Source organism: Anopheles merus, chromosome 2L, assembly GCF_017562075.2.
Source record: "Anopheles merus strain MAF chromosome 2L, AmerM5.1, whole genome shotgun sequence".
NCBI lineage: Eukaryota > Metazoa > Arthropoda > Insecta > Diptera > Culicidae > Anopheles > Anopheles merus.
Window position 1 is genome coordinate 25,897,289 of NC_054083.1, and position 20,161 is coordinate 25,917,449.

Sequence of the window (20,161 nt, forward strand, 5' to 3'; positions counted from 1 at the left end):
TCAAAATTGTAGAACAAAATACTTTAGCTAAATAACAAAAAAAGAAATGTTAACCTTTTTACATCACCTTACACGTGAAAGCAATCGTTCCACTGCTGGAGCATAGTGAGCGGGTACCATAAAAACAATGCAACCAAACGGCTATTCAGTAGGGATGGGTATACAGGCAACACTGCTGGTACCGGTTTCAGACTACTCCGAAGCTCCTGGCGCATGTTGACGATTGCTTTAGTTCTGATGGTTCCGAATAATTACGGATGATTATGGGTTCCATGGAACCGGAATTGCTGCCTAGCCGGAATCAAGGTGGAGCCGTGGGTGCGCTACAGCGAACCTATTACAACTACCCAGCTAACCTAATTGTCGGATAAGGATTATTGCAGCACAAGTAGAGCGAACAAGAGTTTTATTCTGGTGAATTATACTCTCAATTGTACGTAGCTAATTTAATTTCGTTTATTTATAATACGTTATAATTTATAATGTAAAATGCCTTGAAACAGATGTACATGTTAGTATCAATTGTACAGAGCGTAATCATCAATGAGGCCCGTGGAGTGCTCCTCATCGCTCCATCGAGCTGTACACCATCAATATAGCTCTGCGAGCTTCTGTAGCTCCGCGTGCTCATTGTAACTCCGTACGCTTAAATGAGCTAAGTAAGCTCGGAGCTTACAAGTTGAAGAGGAGGGTTCACTTTCGTTGCTTGCAAAACGCTGTTTGATATGATTGAGGAAGCGAGAGGGAATAAAAGGTAGAAAGATCACAGTGGAAAAATAAAGGTAGAAAAGATCTAAACGGAAAGTTTGGGCGAAAGATATAGAAAAAGGTAGAGATAGCTTAATAAAGGGTGAAAAAGAGAGAGGTAAAAAAAAGTTAAAGAAGAATAAACATGAAGATCGAGAGGAATGGGAAGATGTGGATATAGAAAGACAGGGATAGAAGTACACATAGAAATTAAAAGAGAAGGAAAATAAGAGAGAGAGAGAGTGTGAGAGAGAGAGAGAGAGTGAGAGAGAGAGTAATATGAGATAAAATGAGAAAGATAATCAAACATAAAGAAATTTAGAAATAAAGATAGCGAGAGAGAGAGAAAGAGAGAGAGAGAGAGAGAGAGAAAGAGGGGAGGGAAGCAAGAGAGAAAGATATATCGATAGATATAGTAATAGAGAGAGAAAGAGAGATCGAATAATTATTAGGACACGAAAGGATGCGAAAAAATGATGTGAAAACAATGTTCACAACATAATCAGATAAATATGTTAAGAAACAACAAACAGTCAACATTACCAAATCTACCAAATACCTCTTAAAAACCGAAAACTTCTGAAACGATTTAAATTTCACCCGAATTTCGTTTAAAATATGAACTTCGCGCTACGAGCATTAGAAGTTGAACATGCATTAGAACGTCAAACCACAGCACAAAAACGATAAATTCCATACATTCTTCTTTTTAACTCCTATTTCTCTCTTTATCTCTCGCTCTCCCTCTCTCTTTCTCTCTTTCTCTCTCTCTCTCTCTCTCTCTCTCTCTCTCTCTCGCTCTCTCTTCTCACTGCCCGGTCCGGCAAGCCGGTTATGGCCGGCAATGATATACAACTCACAACTCTCTCCCGAATCGACCCCCTTATCGGACGTTTGTCGGGCGCACGCCATAAACCTCCGCTCTCTCGCTCTCCTTGCCTAGCCGAAAGCCATGGTACTTCACCATGGTACGACCACGCGGGCCCGTTCGATCACGGCTCATTCCGATTTGAACGCATCGGCGGTGCGGTCGCTCTGCCCGGTCCCGTCCGTCCGTCCGTGTGTGCTGTGTACGTGTGCTGTGTGTGTGTGCGTCTGTGTGCAGCGGCGCGAAACTTCGGTAAGGGGGTGCTTGCTTGCAGCAAAACTGCCACCGTTGCAGCGGGTTGTGTCGTGTAAAGGTGCAATGCGTTGCAGCAATGTAGAGGTGTTGGAAAGGCAGAAGCAGGAACACTGTGTTATTATGCGGTCTGACGAGACAAATGTGCATGTCTCTTGGTTGGGTTGTTGCGGATTCGTTTGTTGGCTGGATGACGGTTGGAATTTACATATGGCGCACACACGTGCAGCAGAGGGTTTTCATCTCTCAATGTGTTCCATTTTCTGTGTATGTGTTTATTACGGTGTATTATGTGGAAAAATGAAATGTGTCGCTACATATACGTTACAGTGCTCTGCTTCGCTACACAGTGCGCCAAGAGAGAGAAAATCATTCGAGCTAGTTCATAACGATCTTAGTTCGGTGATGCAGATGAAGCATGAAGCTAATCCATTAAGCATTCGAATGGGGTGGGCGTTTTGTGATAGAGTGTGTGCGTGTGTGTATGTGTGTGTGTGCATATCGTATTCTCTGAGAGACGAGAATGGAGAGAAAAATAGAAGGAATTGGTAAAAATAGCTTCACCATGAGGCAGGATAAAAATATCTTCGCCCGACCCTGTCGATCTCCTCAAAGCCGCATGTGATCTCACGCAGAGAAAGATCTGTGCCGCTCTAGACTCAAGCACAGAGACTTACCGAACATTTCTCAAGATGCTGGAAACAAATAGAGAAAACGGAGAGAAAGTAAACTTGTTCCCTGAAGTGTCTGGAACGAGCGAGAACAGAACGAGGGCGAAGGAAGTGGGCAGAGCAACGGAAGAACACTCTCAGCTGTGACGATCATTTGAACAAGATCATGGTGGAGTTTGTTCTGCGAAGCATCGATGTGACGCACACTGCACCGCATACCAGCCAGTGGCAAGGCAATTAAAACCGATTAAACCCGTAATGTAACGCTTAAGGGACAATGTAACAGCACTGGCATACAAGCGTTCTGAAGGCTCGGGCATAATAAAGGGACGCCCAACAACCGCCACGAATCAACACAGAAATGATCAAACAAAATTGAACCGTTTCGCTGTTCCCTTCTCGAAATACTTCGAACTCTTCGAACACACCCCGGCAGCGCAGTTCGTTATCAGCGTGGCATGGCGTAAAGCCGGACACTGGTGAAGAGTGGTGGCACCAGCTTTTTGATAGCGTGGCGGAATCGGTGCTGATCTCTTGAACCCCGCACGGGGCAAGGTGGCGAAAAGTTCATCAGTGTTGTTTGCTGCTGGTGCGGGTTGCCATCAGCAAAATCCGATTTCCTTTCAGTGTGTGTGTGTGTGTGTGTGTGTGTGTGTGTGTGCAGCGGCGTTACGTAAGCGTTACCAGAGCACGGGAAGTAACTCCCGCACGGTTCAATTATTGCGTGCACGACGCTGCCCGTGCGAGACGGCTGCCCGTATGCTTTTCGATGATGATGATGATGATGATGATGATGACCCGGTCACGAACATTTCGCGCCATCGATAATTAGACGCGATCGATTCATATCGAAGGGTGGTGGCGCGGTGTGCATTTTGGGGTCTGGAAATCTGGTCACAGTTTATTGACGATGTGTTGTGGGGATGCGATGGTTTATGGCTGCGATAGACAGAGGGGTGTGTGCTTCTGCACGGCCGGACACAGTACGTAGCATTGTTTTGCTATTTTAACACAAATAAACTGGATTTTGTTGACCGTTTCTATCGACACCCGCCAGCACACTCTAAGTGGGTGCCACTCGAGACTCGAGCCGAAGGTTTTGGATGATCCTGTTTGAAGGCGACATTGGACTGAGCTGGTGTGTTTAGTGTCTTCTTTTCGGCGGGAGTGTGAATTGAGTGTGAATTATTATACTCACAGGATAGAGGAAAAAAAATGCCATAATTCTGGACATCAAAGACAACGTTCCAGTGCGCATATTGTGTGATCGATGCAATTGCCTTCGCCCCTAAAAAAAAAAAGAAAGGTCCCATTCCCATCTGTTCAAATATTCATAGGTACACATGTGGCCCGTTCCCTTACGGATTTTCGGAGCCCGAGGTCTGTTATCGCGATGGTTTGGAAGGGGCCGATTGCATAGTTGGTGGAACTGCTCAAACACGTAGCGCACCATGATAAGCAAGAACTATCTCACATTCAAACAGAATACCTGAGGTAGCGCAAGAGACCAACTTGTTGTCTGGTTCGCTCGTTGGCGTCTTTTTACATAAACATGCAGCTCCAGCAGAAACCTGTTTGAAAAAGGTTGTTTTTTTTTTGTTCTGCTGTTTGTTCCGTTGTTTCTAGTTCCTTCTTATACCAATGCGCCTTACAAAAAAAAGAAGAAGAAGAAAAACGTTACTGTTTGCTCTTTGTTTATTTAAAAAAAACTCTCCATGTTCACGGGCTCCTCTTGCGCTCCGTTTATATTACCAATTCGTCACAGACGCGCAAAGACGTTGCGAAAAGACTGGAGTGTACCCGGTAACTTCGGTACATGCACACGATCACGTAGCCCATACGTTCGATTTATGCGCATACCTTGAGCGATCCGGCCCGACCGACTCGGCAGTCGGGTTGGAAAGTTGAAGCCGCAAACTAAGCGAAATATTATCCGCCAGTAGGAACGCCATTGTTTGCTGTCGCGTCGCGCCGGTAATTGCCAAACAAAACAAAAACTGTCACGACCAACTGATCCCATGCGCGGGGCTTGTCTGCGGGTCAATATTGAAGCGTAACGTAGCGTGCACAAAAATCGGTGAAAATGAAACCCCTTAGAACTTACTCATCCAACTGCGCCAGTTTGCGCAATGACGCAACGCCTACGCCTCAGAGCTCAGGTTCATCTCCACACGTGATTATTGACGCGCGGCACCAGCAGCAGCGCTCGATGGCGCAATGAATGAGTTGCGGCTGACGCGTGTTGCTCTTCCGCATCCGTCCGCAGCGCAGCGCAGACGGATTGGGAGGGCGAGATAAGTTTCCGTGCGCGCGCGGTCCAAACCGAAACCGGCAACCCTAAAATTAGACCCGCCGGCGTGCTTCAATGCGACCGGCCGTACCAGATGTCAGTTATCCGAGAGTCCGAGCTTCAAGGACGCCTGTATCCTGGCGCGCTCGTGTGTCGCGCGTTGTTACCGGTTCAGTGCCAGGTTCGGTCGAATTTTTGACAAACGACCAAACCGAATTCTGCGTTGCGTAAGCCGTTCAGGTGACCTTTGGTGATCGGCAATGCGAGGCCGCGAACATGAGAGGATTGCTTTTCGGGGGAAAGAAGTGGAAGGTGCTGATGGTGCTTTGCTCCCTGATGATGGAGTAAAATTGACGTCAATTTGCAGTGCTCGAGCGCCACACCGATCTCCCCCGTTGGCTTCATTCCGTTTCCGTAGTTTTGGTCTGTGCAGGGGAATGTGGCGCATAGCAGGGCCCCCAGACCTGGCCCTGATGGTCATGAGAAGGATGAATATTTTTAGAGTATTATATTGCACGCTAAACATTCGAACAATACGCCTACCCCCGAGGTGGGTGATGAAAATGAGATGACTGTTGCGCGATCGCGATTTTGTGCGCAAATTGGATGCGGTGATCCACACTTGACACCTGGGAAGATGCACTTACGTTACCTCAGCAAAAAGGGCAATGTCCATCTCATCGTGCAATCACGAGATAACACTTATCACTGATTCACTGATTTGCAAAGTTATTGCAAAAAAAAGAAGATGCATTTTTGTACCATGATTTGAAGATAGCGCTTGCTGTCCGTATGGTTTGTCTTATCAAACACAAGCAGAAAGCACGCGCGTTGTGCTAATTCCACAACTAAGCACCGTTCTTAAACGTTCGCTCCAGTAATCGCTTCTTTATCAGTGTGTATGTGTGTGTTTGTTTGTTAATCTTTATCCAGCCTTACTGGGGGTTAAGACAAAACCAAACAAAGCCGACTAAACCGAGCCTCCAGAGAACCCTGTTGATCTTTATGTCATCATGCCCAAGATCTGACGAAACATTGCGACTTTGAAGGTGTTGAAACTGTGGAGCAGAATATACCAGCACTAGCAAAATACGCAGCTTCAGTCAGTAGTATGGAGACCTGGACCAACTACGCAGTGTAGTGCAGATGGGGGGGTCTTTCGTGTTACTCTGCAAAATGCTGATAGCGTTCCAGCCTTATCAGCCCAGTCTTGGGAACGGCCGGAATGACTGGAACGTTTTCGTGTGGAGCACGCACTCCCATTCCGTACGGTCGTTTTGCTTACAAGCTTGTAAATAATGCCGTGATTAGAGCGCCCTGTACCTTGGTCCCATAGGTCAAACTTCAAGTATTGAACGTGCAAACGTCCCTTAAAACAGTGGACAGTTTTATCTCGCCCGAGCGTTTCACGCTAAAAGCAAACGAACCCGAATCCGGCAGCCTTTACTTTCGATTTCTGTTCACATTGCTGAAGTTTTGAACGCTTTCGCGTCATGGGAAACCCGTTTGCCTTTGCGAGCAACAACAACAACAAAAAGGCAATCTTTGCAACTCCCACCTGTGCCGAACGGGATTCTTGAAAGAACTGCTGGCGCGTGGATTTCATTACCATGCAAATCCAAGCGTCGCGCCTGGAGCGGCGGTGTTGTCAACTGGTCAAACTGATGCCAAACTGGTTTTTCAGACCCCTGCACAGATGTGCTTACCGGTCAAGTTCAGTGTCGAATTCAATGTGGTGGCTGGAGGGTTTAGCACAAAAAAAGCCAGTAAATAGAGAAGGCTTTCATGCAACTCCCGCGTTTGTGGCTTTACGCCCTTTTTAAATCCCCGCACAGTAGTGTTGGAATGATAAGACGGAAAGGTCTTATCGACAACCGGACCTACTTCAAAGCGTGTGCCAATGTGTGTCCCGGGGCGAATAAATGTTGTGATACGCTTCATGCGTTTGAGACGAGTACGTCAAAATAGTTTCCAGAATGTTGTTCCACTACCTATGACAGCGACTTCCGCGATCTTCATGCACGATCGATCGACCAGGGTGTACCGAAGTACGGCTAGGGTTGTAAATTGCGTTGCGATGCTGGGCTAGAACTTGTTCTAGTAGCTGCTCAACACTTGTGCCGGCTGAGTCATTTGCCAGTGGCAAATGGCGTAATAAACAATGATTGTTGACAGTTGCTACTCCCACTGCAATGATTCCTCCCGTTCGACAGCACCATTAAGAAAGACGTCATTGTAAAATACTTCAAAAAAAACAAGCTGTTTTTTTTTACACAGTACATTTATATTCTCTCTCAAAACCGACTTCAATCCAACCTCAGAAGACGCTCAGTTTTTGCTGCCTTCGTTACCAACTGGCGCACGGCAATTGCGGCAAGAATGTAAATTTGCCCTGCACCGATAACCTTTCCACCGACCTGGACGTTCTTGCGATACGGCTTTTTAAAGAAAACAGACGCAGCAACAAAAAAAACAAGTCCCTTAAAAAAAGGGCAACGTCCTGCCAGCAAACGATCCCGAACCCCGAAACGAAAAGCCCTTCAATGTGGTATCGTGCAGCAATGCGGGCCCTTGTACACGGCCGTCATTACGATTCTACCATATTTGACGAGTGTTTGTGTGTGTGTACATCGTGAGCAAAAAGGGCCTCCAACCATTTAGAAAGTGCATTCCGGGCTGGTTTTTCGGACGCAGAACTTAATGATTGTTGTTAATATTAACTCGTTCTTCATTACTCTTTACCTTCTTATTTCTTCCACCACAGAGCTACCGACTTGTGAAATCATATGGTCAGCTAAGGTGGGCCCTCGAACAGCAAGATGGCCGATCAGAAGGAACGCGATCTGGAAGAGGCGGTTGCGATGTAAGAAACCAAAAGCTGCAACCAATTGAACTCAATCGACGATTGATTAATGCGATTGACTTTCTACTGCTTTTCTTTGCAGGGAAGCGGTAGCGGCTCCACGTGTCGGGTGCTGCCGGCGGACGATGAAGTACATCGGTGCGTACTGGCGCTCGATGGTAGTCATCGTTGCGCCGATGATTGCGTCGCTCGTGTTCCTGATCGACACCACGCCCGCCTACCGGTGTATGTTTGTCGTGCTGACGATGTCGCTGTACTGGGTGACGGAAGCGTTACCGCTGCCCGTTACGTCGATGTTACCGATCGTCCTGTTCCCGGTGCTCGGTGTACTGGAAACCGATCGTACCTGTATGATGTACATGAAGGAAACGATGCTGATGTTTATCGGTGGTATCATCATTGCGCTTGCGGTTGAGTACTGCAATCTGCACAAGCGTGTCGCGTTGAAGGTGATCTCGGTGATCGGTTGTAGCCAGCGGCGCCTCAACTTTGGCCTAACGGTGGTAACGATGTTCGTTTCGATGTGGATCTCCAACACGGCTGCCGTCGCGATGATGTGCCCAATTATGCAGGCTGTGCTGGAGGAGCTAGAATCGGTACGTTTGAGAGTTGTCGCCAAAATGCTTAAAAGCGGAAATTAATTGAGATTCTTTAAAAACTCCCAAATTCCAGCAAGGACTGTGCCAGATGTACGAACGCAGGAAGAAGACGGGCGAAGAGGAGGGCATGCTCGGCAAGGACAAGGTGGACGATGAGTAAGTTGTCAAACGATCGCTCCTCGCAACACCAACTTCAAAAGTGCTAAATCCCGCCAACCTTTGCCTTTCAGCACCCCGCGGCCTACAAAGACGACCCTCTGCTACTTCCTCGGTGCTGCCTACGCGTCCACGCTTGGCGGCTGCGGTACGATCGTTGGGTCCGGCGTGAACCTTACCTTCAAGGGTATTTACGAAAGTCGCTTCCCGACCGCACCCGGTATCGATTTCCCGAAGTTTATGTTCTACAACGTCCCGGGCATGTTGCTGTACACGTTCCTCACCTGGGTTTACCTGCAGTGGCTGTACATGGGAATGTTCAGGTAGGGCAGGGCTGGCACGTGACTTCCCGTCCGTTTCCGATTAGGATGATTGACAGAGGAACCTTTTTGCTCTTTTTTTTTTTGCATCATTGCCCACCACAGACCCAACAGTCCCGAAGCGAAGGCAGCTGACATTGGTGCGGAGGGTGAGGCGGTGGCGAAGCGTGTCATCGAGACACGGTACAAGGAGCTCGGACCGATGACGTCACACGAGAAGAGTGTCGCATTTCTGTTTATCGTCGCCGTGGTGCTGTTCTTTACCCGCGAGCCAGGATTCATTACCGGTTGGGCTGACGTGCTGAACACGGTGTAAGTGAAGATCTGTTACAGAAAGAGAAAGCATTAGGAAAAGATCGCATTTGAAGGTTTTTTTTTGTTTGTTGGATCATTACAGCAAGATCAAGGATGCGACGCCGGCTATGTTCATCGTGATAGTGCTGTTCATGATACCTGCCAACTGGCGCTGTCTGAAGTTCTGCCGCAGCAATCCAGGTAGCGGAGGGAGCTTCAATTTCAAGAGACTTCATCATCAAAACATTCATACTAATCTTAAACGCTCTTCCAGGACGTCTCCCAACGGAAGCCACGCCCGGACTGATCACCTGGAAGTTCATCAACCAGAAGGTACCGTGGAGTCTTATCTTCCTGCTCGGCGGTGGCTTTGCCCTGGCTGAAGGTGGCCGCGTATCTGGCATGTCTGCCCTGCTCGGTCAATCGCTCGCTGGACTGAAGACTCTTCCTCCTCTACTACTCCTGTTCGTGGTGTGTCTGACAGCGCAGACACTGACGGAGTTCACCTCGAATGTGGCTATCTGTAACGTCATCCTGCCCGTGCTCGCCGAAATGGTACGTATGAGAAGATTGATACCTAATGCAAGCATTACATTTAATTGCATTACAAACCCTTCTTTTAGGCGATTGCGATCGAAATTCATCCCCTGTATCTGATGTTCCCGGCGGCCATGTCGTGCAGCTTTGCCTTCCACATGCCAGTAGGAACGCCTCCGAACGCGATCGTCGCCGGTGTCGGCAACATTGCGATCAAGGATATGGCGGTGGCCGGCATCGGACCGTCGATATTCACGCTGCTCGTCATCTGGGCCAGCTTCCCGACGTGGGGTGCCGTCGTTTACCCCGAGCTGGCGACCTTCCCCGACTGGGCACGGCCCGTCATCACGAACGCGACGCTAAACTAAAGGGGATCACAGTGACATAGTCTAGATTTGAGTTGAAGATGCGTCCTTCTTATTTCATTTTCACATACCGGCAGATTGTGTAATGTACTTCGGATTCTGAGTGCGGCTTGGTACACGTGCGTTATACATACATACATATATTTTTTTACACATCTTACGTTAGAACACGGTGTACCAAAACATGTGCCAAAAGTTTGCCAAAACCTAAGCTGGAAGCAGGAGATGATTCCAAGCTGGAAGAAAGGGCACGCAAAAGGCAAAAACAAGCAAGAAAAACGAGAGGAAATGCATTTATTGGAATAACTGCCACTGGTATGAAGGCGCCAGCAGAGCTCCGTGATGTATTTTCAAACCCCGACGTGTTTAGTTGAACGAGACAGCGAATTTGTGCAAATCAATTGATCCTATGGGTTTGGTGTACTTACCAGTAGCCCTGGACTAAAATCCTGAAGTAGCGCTGCCCTGATAGACCGGATGGTTGAACATTTTGTTAGCGAAGTCTTCCAGTGTATGTGTATATTGAGTGAAAAGTAGGATGAATTCCGGCCAGAGGGCAGCAGCAGCAGCAGCAGCAGCAGCAGCAGCAGCAAACAAGAGAACAATGAGCTACTTAGTGTGATGGCGACTGAGAAGGGAACAGATTTTTATTGTTCTTTTCACAAGCCCTGAACAACTAAACCATGAGACCAGGAAGACATTAGTTGGAATGAGCAAAGAGTGGGGGAGAGAGAGAGAGAGAAAGAGGGAAAGAATTATTTTTTCTTATGTTTTTCGCCAATAGGAACAAAGTAAAAGAAAAAAACGAAAACAAACTATGCAAACTATGAAACAGAAGCGGTAGAATGTAGAGATAATAAATAAATATACGATTATTGTTAACTTATGATGTCGATTCTTTTCAAGGTGTGGATTTTCATTTGTTGTTTTAGAGACTTTTAGCTTTCTAGTACTATGGCAGTACTATACTATATTATTACCCTCACTTATAGGGGGAAATTTGAAATGAAGGCCGTCAAACAGGGAATTGAGGACCAGATTAATTGATTGGGATTTCACCGGGAGCCGTTTTGGCATTCGTGATATATTGCCAAGCAGGAATAAAAACACACATTGAATCTTTTTGTATTTCCATTTCATTAAAAAGATGATAACAACGTTCTATAATGGACAGATTGAATGTATTGTGTTAAATTAAATCAAACTAATCATGGAGCAAAAAATCATGGAGAGCCAATTCTTCTCTATGATGTGCGAAAACCTGCATTCCTGCATATGAGGGTCTTGGGCACAAGGAATGTGATAATTTTTGTTACGTTCTTACGCTATCTTTTATTAGAATTCATCTCTTTTTTCATTCTTTTCATTTAGAATTCAGCTTAGGCCAACAGATTCAACATTAAATATCTACATATACAATCTATAAAGAGCTGTTTTGAAATAAGCTGTATTTGTAATACATATTTGGCCCGAGCACGAGTGCCTTTCATCGAAATTCATTCTTCAATTTCAGTTTTTTGTCATCGATTATTCAAAGATTAAAGCGAAAAGTTATTTGTCATGAATTATTTATATTGGCACAGATAGCATTCCTTGTTTTCGAGTTTCATATTATGTACTTATGATGAATTTTGACGACATTTTTTGATAAATTCATAATATCATAGATTAGATTTTGTAAAATGAAGATGAAATAAAAGAGGCTTCGAGAGACCAAATTCTTGAATAGTCTTTCTATAAAGTAAAGGGGCACAATATAGTTCATAATGACTCTACTCGGGAACGTCTGCTCTCCATGCGATGGGTGGTTCGCCCAAAGCATATGTCAGTTCAGGAAGAGCTACACTAGCTATTCTCTTCTTGGCTCGCTCCAGGACTCTATAAGGTTAGTGAGAGGAAAACAGTGTAATATCTTGGAATGGTCGTTACTTGGAACAACAACATCTGCTCCGAAATTCGAAGACGCATTGTGCAGGAGAATCGTGCTAGAATAGTTTTCTGCTGAGATTTTCAAGTCTTCGAGAATACATCAAATGTGAGATATATTGCATACGGATTCGTTTAGTGGTCTTCTATGAACAACAGTCTTGGGCCTTCCGTACTGAGGATGAGTAAGGATGCCGGACTAACGTATCGCCAAGAAGTTGTTTGACGCCAATCCTCAGTAGCAGGCATGCTGCGCACTACGCTCATGCTGGATCAAAGAGAAAGAGAGAGAGACAGAGAGAGAGAGAGAGAGAGAGAGAGAGAGAGAGAGAGAGAGAAAGAGAGAAAGAGAGGGAAAAAGATAGAGAGAAAAAAAAAATTGGCAAAGAAAGCCTTCTTGACTACTTTCATCACGTCTGACAAGGAAACGATCATGCTCATCGATCACCCATCAAGCAAGTGCGCCATCAATCACACTCATCGCCCGGCTCAAGGAAATACGATCCCTTCCAATGAGTAACTGCGTTAATGGGATTATGACATCAGCCCTTCTCACAGCCGCTTATCACCCGTTCCTATCGAGCCGTGCGTTATAAATTATACTCTCAGAAACGCCGCACGCCCCGGGAAAAAGTAATGTGAAAACAAATTACCAACTAATGGGAGCAAACAAACCCAATGATGGGAAAGGAGGGGAAACAAAAGTCCATCCCATCCACCATGGGCCGACAAACGCCACTATCGCACGCTATCAGTGGTACAAATTGAAATTTCTTCGTTTTTATAAATATCAGAAGTGGAAAACAACACCGCACGCCGATGCAGCAGGATCGTACGTGTCGGTGTTTGGTAAATATATGTGGAAGTTGTAGTTTCCAGACCTTCCTCCGTTAACCCGGCCGAAAAAAAAACCTTTCCGCCGATGACGTACGATAAGGCGAATGAGATCAAAGTGAGTGTGTGTGTATGTGTTTGTTTGTAAGTGGCTACGATTGAATTTTAATTACATTGGGTTTAATAGTTTGCTGTGCGGCAGTTTTTGTGATCCTCTCAGGAAAAAAAACACACCATCACTGTTATTGTAAATGCTTTTAGTACCCTTTTTAATAAGCGAACGTCACAGTTGAATTAATTTTTATTAATGAGAGTGAATGTTTGCGCACTCGTCGCTAATTTTAAACGCAACGCGTGTGAAGTGAACGGAATCCAGCATTAGTGAAAGAATTATCGGGCGCTGCAATGGGTTTCTGCACCGAAAATGTTTGAAGGTTGCCAAAGACTGCCACGCGATCATCGTACGTGCCAGGCCCGAACCAATGCCATCCATTGACCCGCTGTTTCCTGTTTTTTTGTTGTTGTCTTGACAACGTGATCGATCCTCGATCCATTACGTACGTCACTACATCGTACGTGAGGCCCTTTTTCCCTACGCCCAGCGTATCAACGCCCTGCTGCAGTCGTCATCGAACATTGGTATTTTTGTAGAATTAGGAACCATTTTCAGACGTAGACGAAACAAATAAAAAAGAGCCCTATCCCTATCAGCGATTGACCGCTGCAACGTCCTACGATGACGCATAATCGTCATCAACGACGCATTTAACAAACGCTGGCCGGAATAAAAGAACACGAAACAAGACACTTTACAAGATTAGTGACTAATAAAATTAATAGCTGGGTCAAGGATAATGCCCACTGAAATAGCAGGCCGTTGGACGGCAGAAGACGTTGAACCGGGCCCTAGGCCCGTTGATAAAGCTTGCCGGCTTGCATCACATTTAATGAGGAGGACACGCTGATTTGTCGTCTGAATAATCGACAGGACGGAGACGACGGAAATACATCGCGATTCTGGTACTTGGTTGGAGTGCAGTGATCTTGTACCCGGCCTTCGGGGTGGATTTAACAGTTCCCTTCCATGGGGAAGTACGTAATACGAAATAAATACGTCAAGGATCGTTGTGCTTAGATCCGTGATACTTGAAGAAAAATGGACGAAAGGTAAAACTAGTTTTGTAAGCTTTTTTAGCATTTTATTTTTATTTCAAATAAATGGATTTACAGTTTATTGAATAAAATATTTGTCCTTGGAAAACATCCGAAGTGTTTGGGCTATGCTAGTGTATAAATAAAGTCTAGAAAAGGGCATTTCAATCTTCCTTGGGGCTCATCCATAAATTATGTTACGCTAAAAAGATAAATGTTTTAATCATCCATTCAACCATCTGTATATTTCTCCGGCTGACAATTAATCAATAATGCTTCTGATTAAACACTTCAGCAGAGCCGACATTTAGCAAACACATTAGTAGGCCGCATAGGGCCTCTTTTAACTAATCCACCATGTACGTGACAATGTTTCACTCCCCCCCCCCCCCCCCCCGTCCCCCTTACTACTATCCACAGTGCCTCACTTCGATGACGAAAGCATCCAAACGGACCACTATTAATGATAAATTGGGGGAAGAGTGTGTACTACACTTCCCAGAACTATTGGACCTTCCAAAACTACCCTTAATCTCGGACCCGATAATAAGGGGACTCAATTTATTGCCCTAGCAACGCTAACGACCTCCGATTACCGCCACCTCCACCTAAGCCCGAGCGCCCACCCAAGCGCTTGACCATCGGCGGGTGTGTCTGTGTGCACTTAACCTTATAATGTACGTTTTTTTTCAAATTTAGGTCGTGTAAGGGCATGTTTGCGTGAGTTGGCGTGCAGATAAGCAACCAAACCCTTGAGCCATCTCGACAGCGCGATCTGGTTGATGGTCGCCCGCGTCCAAACACTGTATAAAGCCCGATCATTTCGCTCGATAGCGTTGATAGTGCGTGTTTGAAAAAGGGCGCATCAACGCTTACTGTGTGTAGCTGGAGAGCAACAAAACCATCCACAGCTACTTCAATTGGTTTCTTTTTTTTCGCACTCAGTTAGCGAGCATTCTAGCACACCCAGCGGGAACTGTTCGTTCAACCTGCCTGTTGTACACGAAATTTAAACAGCTGTAGACACATTGCGCGTGCGCCCCTCCCCCAAAGGGGAGACACACCGGGAATGGAGCAAAATTCAGCGTAGTAGAACACATCCACACTACATAATCGGAAAGCATCGGCACGGCGAGAACGAAGCGGAGGGAGCAGGAGTCGATCGGGCGGCGGCATCAAACACACACACACACAGCACGCGCTTGGCTCGTATCAATCATAAAGGATGCTTTTGTAGTGTCCGGCCCCATTCATTCAGCTTCCGCCGATCGAAGGAGACCGCCGCCGTGGTGGCGAGATTGTGCAAAGGCCTGCTGCGACACCTTCCGCCCGTGGTAGGAAGATACGCGTTGTGTTTGTGGCGCGAACCACACTAAAGTGAAGTGAACGTGTGAAGCGGTGGGGAAAAGATCCGTTCCGGTAGTGCCATTTTGGGACGGTTAATCGGTGGAGCGCGTGTTCGCCCTTCACCGAGAACGTGTGTCGCGTGTTCCGCCTGTCGTGGGGAAGGGGGGGAGGGAGGGGGCCGAGAAGCGTCCCAATTGGACGGTGTGATAAAGCCGTTCAGGCAGTCGAGATTCACCTCCGAACCGGTACGGATCACATTAGACAAGGGGGAGTTTTAGTGGGGGAACTCTGTGATCGCTGTCCGGTGCTTTTATGTTCTCCGGTGCGGCCTGTGAATGTGTTTAGAAGTCGATCGATAGTGTGTAGCAAAAGCAATGGCCGAGGCACCGATCGTGATTAAGAAGGAACAGCTAACACTACAGCTAGATCCACCACTGTAAGCGCTTTCGTGTGATCGTGTGAGCGTGTAAAAAGTGTTATTCATATGTTTTCCATCCACAAAACCACACAGGACACAACTACCGGAAGGATGCGGCCGACGGATGTGCCTGTTTATGGGCGTGTACTGGAAGACGCTGCTAGTGCTGCTGGTTCCACTCCTAGCCGCGTCCGTCTTCCTGGTCGATACGTCGCCCCCGTTCCGCTGCATGTACATCGTGATGGTGATGGGAGTGTTCTGGATAACGGAGGCACTGCCACTGCCCATCACCTCCATGCTGCCGATCGTGCTGTTCCCGCTGATGGGCATCCTGGACACGAACAGGACGTGCATGATGTACATGAAGGACACGATGCTGATGTTCATCGGCGGTATCGTGATGGCGCTGGCCGTCGAGTACTGCAACCTTCACAAGCGCGTTGCCCTGAAGGTGATCTCCGTGATTGGGTGTAGCCAGCGGCGGCTTACCTTTGGCCTGACCATGGTGACGATGTTCGTCTCGATGTGGATCTCCAATACAGCCACCGTCGCGATGATGTGCCCGATCGTGCAGGCCGTGCTGGAGGAGCTCGAAGCGGTCAGTAGCGGTGCGAGTTAGAAGCATTCCTATTTACAGCACAACTAAACCTTACACTCGTTCTTCCTGACCTTTCCAGCAAGGACTGTGCAAGATTAACGAAAAGCCAAAGTCAGTCGAAGGATCCTGCACGGAACGGGATGAAGAGTAAGTGTGTGTGTGTGTGTTTGTGTGGTAAGGTGAACAGCTATTTCAATGTCAACCATTTGTTTTGTTCGCTGTGCAGACTTCCGCGACCAACGAAGATCACGATGTGCTACTACATCGGTACGGCCTATGCGGCAACGTGCGGTGGCGTTGGGACGATCGTCGGCTCTGGCGTGAATCTGACGCTGAAGGGCATCTACGAGAGCCGATTTCCCGAGGCGCCAGGGATTGATTTCCCCTCCTTTATGTTCTACAACATCCCGGGAATGTTGCTGTTCACCTTCCTTACCTGGGTGTGGTTGCAGTGGCTGTTTATGGGATTGTTTAGGTAATGTTGGAATGTATTGAAGGATGAAGAAATTCAGGAGATATTAACAAAAAGGCTCCGTCAATTACAGACCCAACAGTGAGGATGCCCGTGCCGCCAACATTGGCCCCGAGGGTGAGGCCGTTGCTGAGCGGGTGATTGAAAACCGGCTCCGTGAACTTGGCCCCATGACGTCGCACGAAATTGGAGTGGCGTTCTTTTTCGTCCTCTCGGTTGTGCTGTACTTTACGCGCGAGCCTGGCTTCATGATGGGATGGGCCGATCTGGTACCGGATGTGTAAGTGTGACTCCCAAACACAATTCTTGTTTCGTATTAAACGGTCACGTGGTTTTGGGGGTTTTCTTTTGCAGCAAAATCAAAGACGCCACTCCCGCCATCTTCGTCGTGATCATGCTGTTCATCGTGCCAGCCGACTGGAACTGTCTCGCCTTCTTCCACAAGGGTGGCGGTAAGTTTGCGTACAAGTCTTGCGTGCAATAGCGTTGCGTACAGGCGCGTCCACGCGCTTTCAAGCTTTACCTAAGCAGAGCTTTCGCGCGTCCAGTGCTTGACAATCCCTGAGTGCTTGGCACCGGCTTTATCTTTTATGTTTTTTTCCGTTTTCGGTAGGCCGCCTGCCCAAAAAAGCTTCCCCTGGGCTGATCACGTGGCGCTTCATCAACCAAAAGACGCCCTGGAGCTTGCTGTTTCTGCTCGGCGGAGGGTTTGCCCTTGCCGAGGGTGGTCGCACTTCCGGCATGTCGGCCCTGCTTGGCCAGTCGCTGGCAGGGTTGAAGGTGCTTCCGCCGCTGCTGCTGCTGTTTGTGCTGTGCGTGGTCGGTGAATTCCTCACCGAGTTTACCTCGAACGTGGCGATCTGCAACGTGGTGCTACCGGTGCTAGCGGAAGTGGTACGCTTTTCATGTCTCTGTGTTGTGTTGGGCTTACAGTAACGAGACACAATGTACCTTTCAGGCAATCGCAATTGAAATTCATCCCCTGTACCTGATGTTTCCGGTCGCAATGGTGTGTAGCTTCTCGTTCCATCTGCCGGTCGGTACGCCACCGAACGCGATCGTGGCCGGGGTGGGCAACATCCGGATCAAGGATATGGCCGTCGCCGGCATTGGACCGTCCATCTTTACGCTGCTCATCAGCTGGGCCAGCTTCCCGACCTGGGGCAGCATAATCTATCCCGAGCTGGCGTCCTTCCCGGATTGGGCCCGGCCCTTGAACGAGACGGCACTGTAGCGAAGTGCTCACCCTGCTGCTCACTGACGGTATTGAGGAGGATGTTGTATTGTTTATTTGTTTATTATACGTGCCATTCGATGTGTAAGCCATTTAGAGTGTAGAGCCTAGAATGTAATAAACGTTTCGTGGAAACTTGTTCTCGCGATAGGGAGAATCGGCAGGCGCACGCTCGTGGCGTGCAGTTTGACATGCAAATTAATGTTTAATTTTGAAGCGCACATCAAGACGCTTGTTTATTGACCATCGTATGTTCGTTGTTCGTTTCACAACCGCCCTTTGACACGTGTCATAACAGATGCCCACTAGCGTGGACCAAGGTCTTGGCATTAAAATTCAACAAACAACTGGCCCTGGCCATCACGAAACCGGACAATAATCTCCCTCATTGTAGCAGGGCAGCCGCTGTTTGTCCTTTTCCGGCCGTTCCACCCCAACCTGCCCCCCGTCCTCGTCCACACAGTAGCACTCGCCGCGCCGGCATGCCAACCGCTTGTAGTTCCCGTTCGGGCAACACTCGGGCACCTCCAGGCTTTTGCTATCGATCAGCAGCTTTCTCGCACGGGCGCATTCTGCAACAGACAAACAAAACAGTTAATTTGCACTCCGTGTCATTTTGAACGAGTTTTGTGAAGGTTTCATCGGCCCCAAACGCTTACTGCAGTTCATGGTCGTTGCTAGGCGTGAGTTGACTGGCGCCCGGTAGTTCTCGATCGGGGCACCGTCCCGGTCGGAGCAGTACAGGTAGCCACCGGTCGGATGGAGCTGGATGCGATCGTAGAACCCGTCCGGCTGGCAGATGTCACGCTCGAACTCGAGCACGTTGTAGTCTTCCGTCGCGTACTCGCTGATGTCGTAGATTTGGGTGATCTTGACGTTTTCGCAGTCCCGCAAGTAGGTCGTATTTTCGTGCAGCCTTTTATCGACTGTGGCGGGAATGAAGTGGTTTAGTTATGGATGCAGCTTATGAGAAAGGGGAGGTTAATTAGTGTTACTTACAGCACGGTAGCGCGGAAAGACCCCGGGTAACGTTGCGAAGGTCAGAAGTTGGACGACCGGTGTGCATGTCCACGCAGACACACATATCGTCGACGCACTGCAGCTGATCGAACGAACCTTTCGAGTCACAGCGCGACGTCAGTACGGGATATTGCGAGTTGAGCAGCGTGCGTGCCTTTGCCGCCAGTCGGGAGCATTCTGGGGAGTTGGAGATCATTTTAATAAATCACAAAATCTTTGAATGATAGTTTTTGAAGTTCCTACCACATCTCATCGAGATCTGAATGCTTGCGGTGTGGACGGCCTCTCCAAAGATCCGCTTACCCTCTTCATCCACACAGTAACAGCTGAAAGAGGGTCAACAACTCATCAGAAGCTTTCCCCAAAAATACCAGGCTCTCCATTACTCACGTTTGTCCTGGAATGCATCTAACCGGCTGAAAGTTTCCATCCCCATCACACTCTGGACGTTGCATCAGATGCCCAATCAAGCCGGCCTGCCGTTGGTCGTCAAATTGTTTCTGGGCCGTATAGCATATGCTCGATTCTAGCACTGCTCAGAAAATGATCTTCGTTCTAAATTTCACTCCAAAATAGAACTCTCGCAATACTTACTCGGTTGACAGGTGGGATGCTCATCGCCTTCCGCCACCTTACAGTACAACCCCGGGCCACAGATACCAGCCGGCACTGGATAGCCCAACCCGCCGACCGAACAGTCATCGCCAAGCTTTAGGTTCTCCACACAGGTCTTGCAGCAGGAGCAAGGGGTCGCCGACGGGAAGATGATCCCATTGTGCGTAGCATTCTGCACTCGGCAAGCCGTTTTCAGTGCATCACACTCGTTGCTTTCACGGTAGTTCTACAAACGGAGGAACAATTTTGTTGATAAAAGCACACACCGAGTGACGTTGCGGATACAGCTACTCACGTCACAAAAGTCTTCGGTGCAGACGTAATTCTTTGCCAGCTCGAGTTGCTGGGCCAGTGTTACCGTTGCGAGGGAAAGCAACCCCAAAACAAGCGCGTTGGATAATCGGAACATCTTTACGATGCGGTTCAAACTGCAATCGAATGCCACTTTCTCCGATACGGCTGAGGCGTTTGTGAACAGAAGACTGAATTTGGTGATAAATCACCTTCTCCGTTTGGTGTGTTCCGCTATTGCGGTGCAATCAGTGACAACAAGTGCCACAGATAACGATTGATAAGGCGTTGG

At 47.8% G+C, this 20,161-nt stretch overlaps 3 protein-coding genes and 1 long non-coding RNA gene across 4 annotated transcripts; 2 read left to right on the forward strand and 2 right to left on the reverse strand.

Moving 5' to 3' along the window:
* The first annotated feature begins 1,737 nt into the window (after positions 1-1,737).
* LOC121594774 (protein I'm not dead yet-like) lies at positions 1,738-10,848 on the forward strand. The gene is made up of 9 exons (XM_041918417.1): positions 1,738-1,867; positions 7,593-7,691; positions 7,774-8,287; positions 8,364-8,446; positions 8,521-8,769; positions 8,872-9,078; positions 9,164-9,261; positions 9,335-9,615; positions 9,684-10,848. The coding sequence occupies exons 2-9, from the start codon at positions 7,648-7,650 to the stop codon at positions 9,963-9,965; spliced, it is 1,758 nt and encodes a 585-aa protein (XP_041774351.1). The 5' UTR covers positions 1,738-1,867; positions 7,593-7,647; the 3' UTR covers positions 9,966-10,848.
* Positions 3,524-4,061, reverse strand: LOC121594779. Its single transcript, XR_006005034.1, has 3 exons — positions 3,901-4,061; positions 3,737-3,826; positions 3,524-3,668 (listed from the first exon to the last, which is right to left on the reverse strand). It is a non-coding gene; the product is annotated as an uncharacterized LOC121594779 (long non-coding RNA).
* Positions 10,849-14,773: 3,925 nt separating the features above from the next.
* Positions 14,774-18,141, forward strand: LOC121594775 (protein I'm not dead yet-like). Its single transcript, XM_041918418.1, has 8 exons — positions 14,774-15,657; positions 15,733-16,237; positions 16,317-16,384; positions 16,464-16,712; positions 16,783-16,989; positions 17,064-17,161; positions 17,323-17,603; positions 17,668-18,141. Exons 1-8 carry the CDS (start codon positions 15,596-15,598, stop codon positions 17,941-17,943), a joined length of 1,746 nt encoding a protein of 581 aa, XP_041774352.1. The 5' UTR covers positions 14,774-15,595; the 3' UTR covers positions 17,944-18,141.
* Positions 18,142-18,147: 6 nt separating this feature from the next.
* Positions 18,148-20,126, reverse strand: LOC121594776 (thyroglobulin-like). Its single transcript, XM_041918419.1, has 7 exons — positions 19,874-20,126; positions 19,558-19,804; positions 19,354-19,495; positions 19,207-19,289; positions 18,943-19,140; positions 18,603-18,869; positions 18,148-18,515 (listed from the first exon to the last, which is right to left on the reverse strand). The coding sequence occupies exons 1-7, from the start codon at positions 19,985-19,987 to the stop codon at positions 18,304-18,306; spliced, it is 1,263 nt and encodes a 420-aa protein (XP_041774353.1). The 5' UTR covers positions 19,988-20,126; the 3' UTR covers positions 18,148-18,303.
* Between the last annotated feature and the right edge of the window lie 35 nt (positions 20,127-20,161).

Coding starts and splice junctions, on each gene's coding strand:
- LOC121594774 (XM_041918417.1), top strand. CDS start 7,648: ATGGCCGATCAGAAGGAACGCGATCTGGAAGAGGCGGTTGCGAT. Junction 7,692..7,773: donor CTGGAAGAGGCGGTTGCGAT/GTAAGAAACCAA, acceptor TTTTCTTTGCAG/GGAAGCGGTAGCGGCTCCAC. Junction 9,616..9,683: donor TGCCCGTGCTCGCCGAAATG/GTACGTATGAGA, acceptor CCCTTCTTTTAG/GCGATTGCGATCGAAATTCA.
- LOC121594775 (XM_041918418.1), top strand. CDS start 15,596: ATGGCCGAGGCACCGATCGTGATTAAGAAGGAACAGCTAACACTACAG. Junction 16,238..16,316: donor TGCTGGAGGAGCTCGAAGCG/GTCAGTAGCGGT, acceptor TGACCTTTCCAG/CAAGGACTGTGCAAGATTAA. Junction 17,604..17,667: donor TACCGGTGCTAGCGGAAGTG/GTACGCTTTTCA, acceptor TGTACCTTTCAG/GCAATCGCAATTGAAATTCA.
- LOC121594776 (XM_041918419.1), bottom strand. CDS start 19,987: ATGTTCCGATTATCCAACGCGCTTGTTTTGGGGTTGCTTTCCCTCGCA. Junction 19,141..19,206: donor TCAGATCTCGATGAGATGTG/GTAGGAACTTCA, acceptor CCAACTCCCCAG/AATGCTCCCGACTGGCGGCA. Junction 18,870..18,942: donor TCTTTCCGCGCTACCGTGCT/GTAAGTAACACT, acceptor TTCCCGCCACAG/TCGATAAAAGGCTGCACGAA.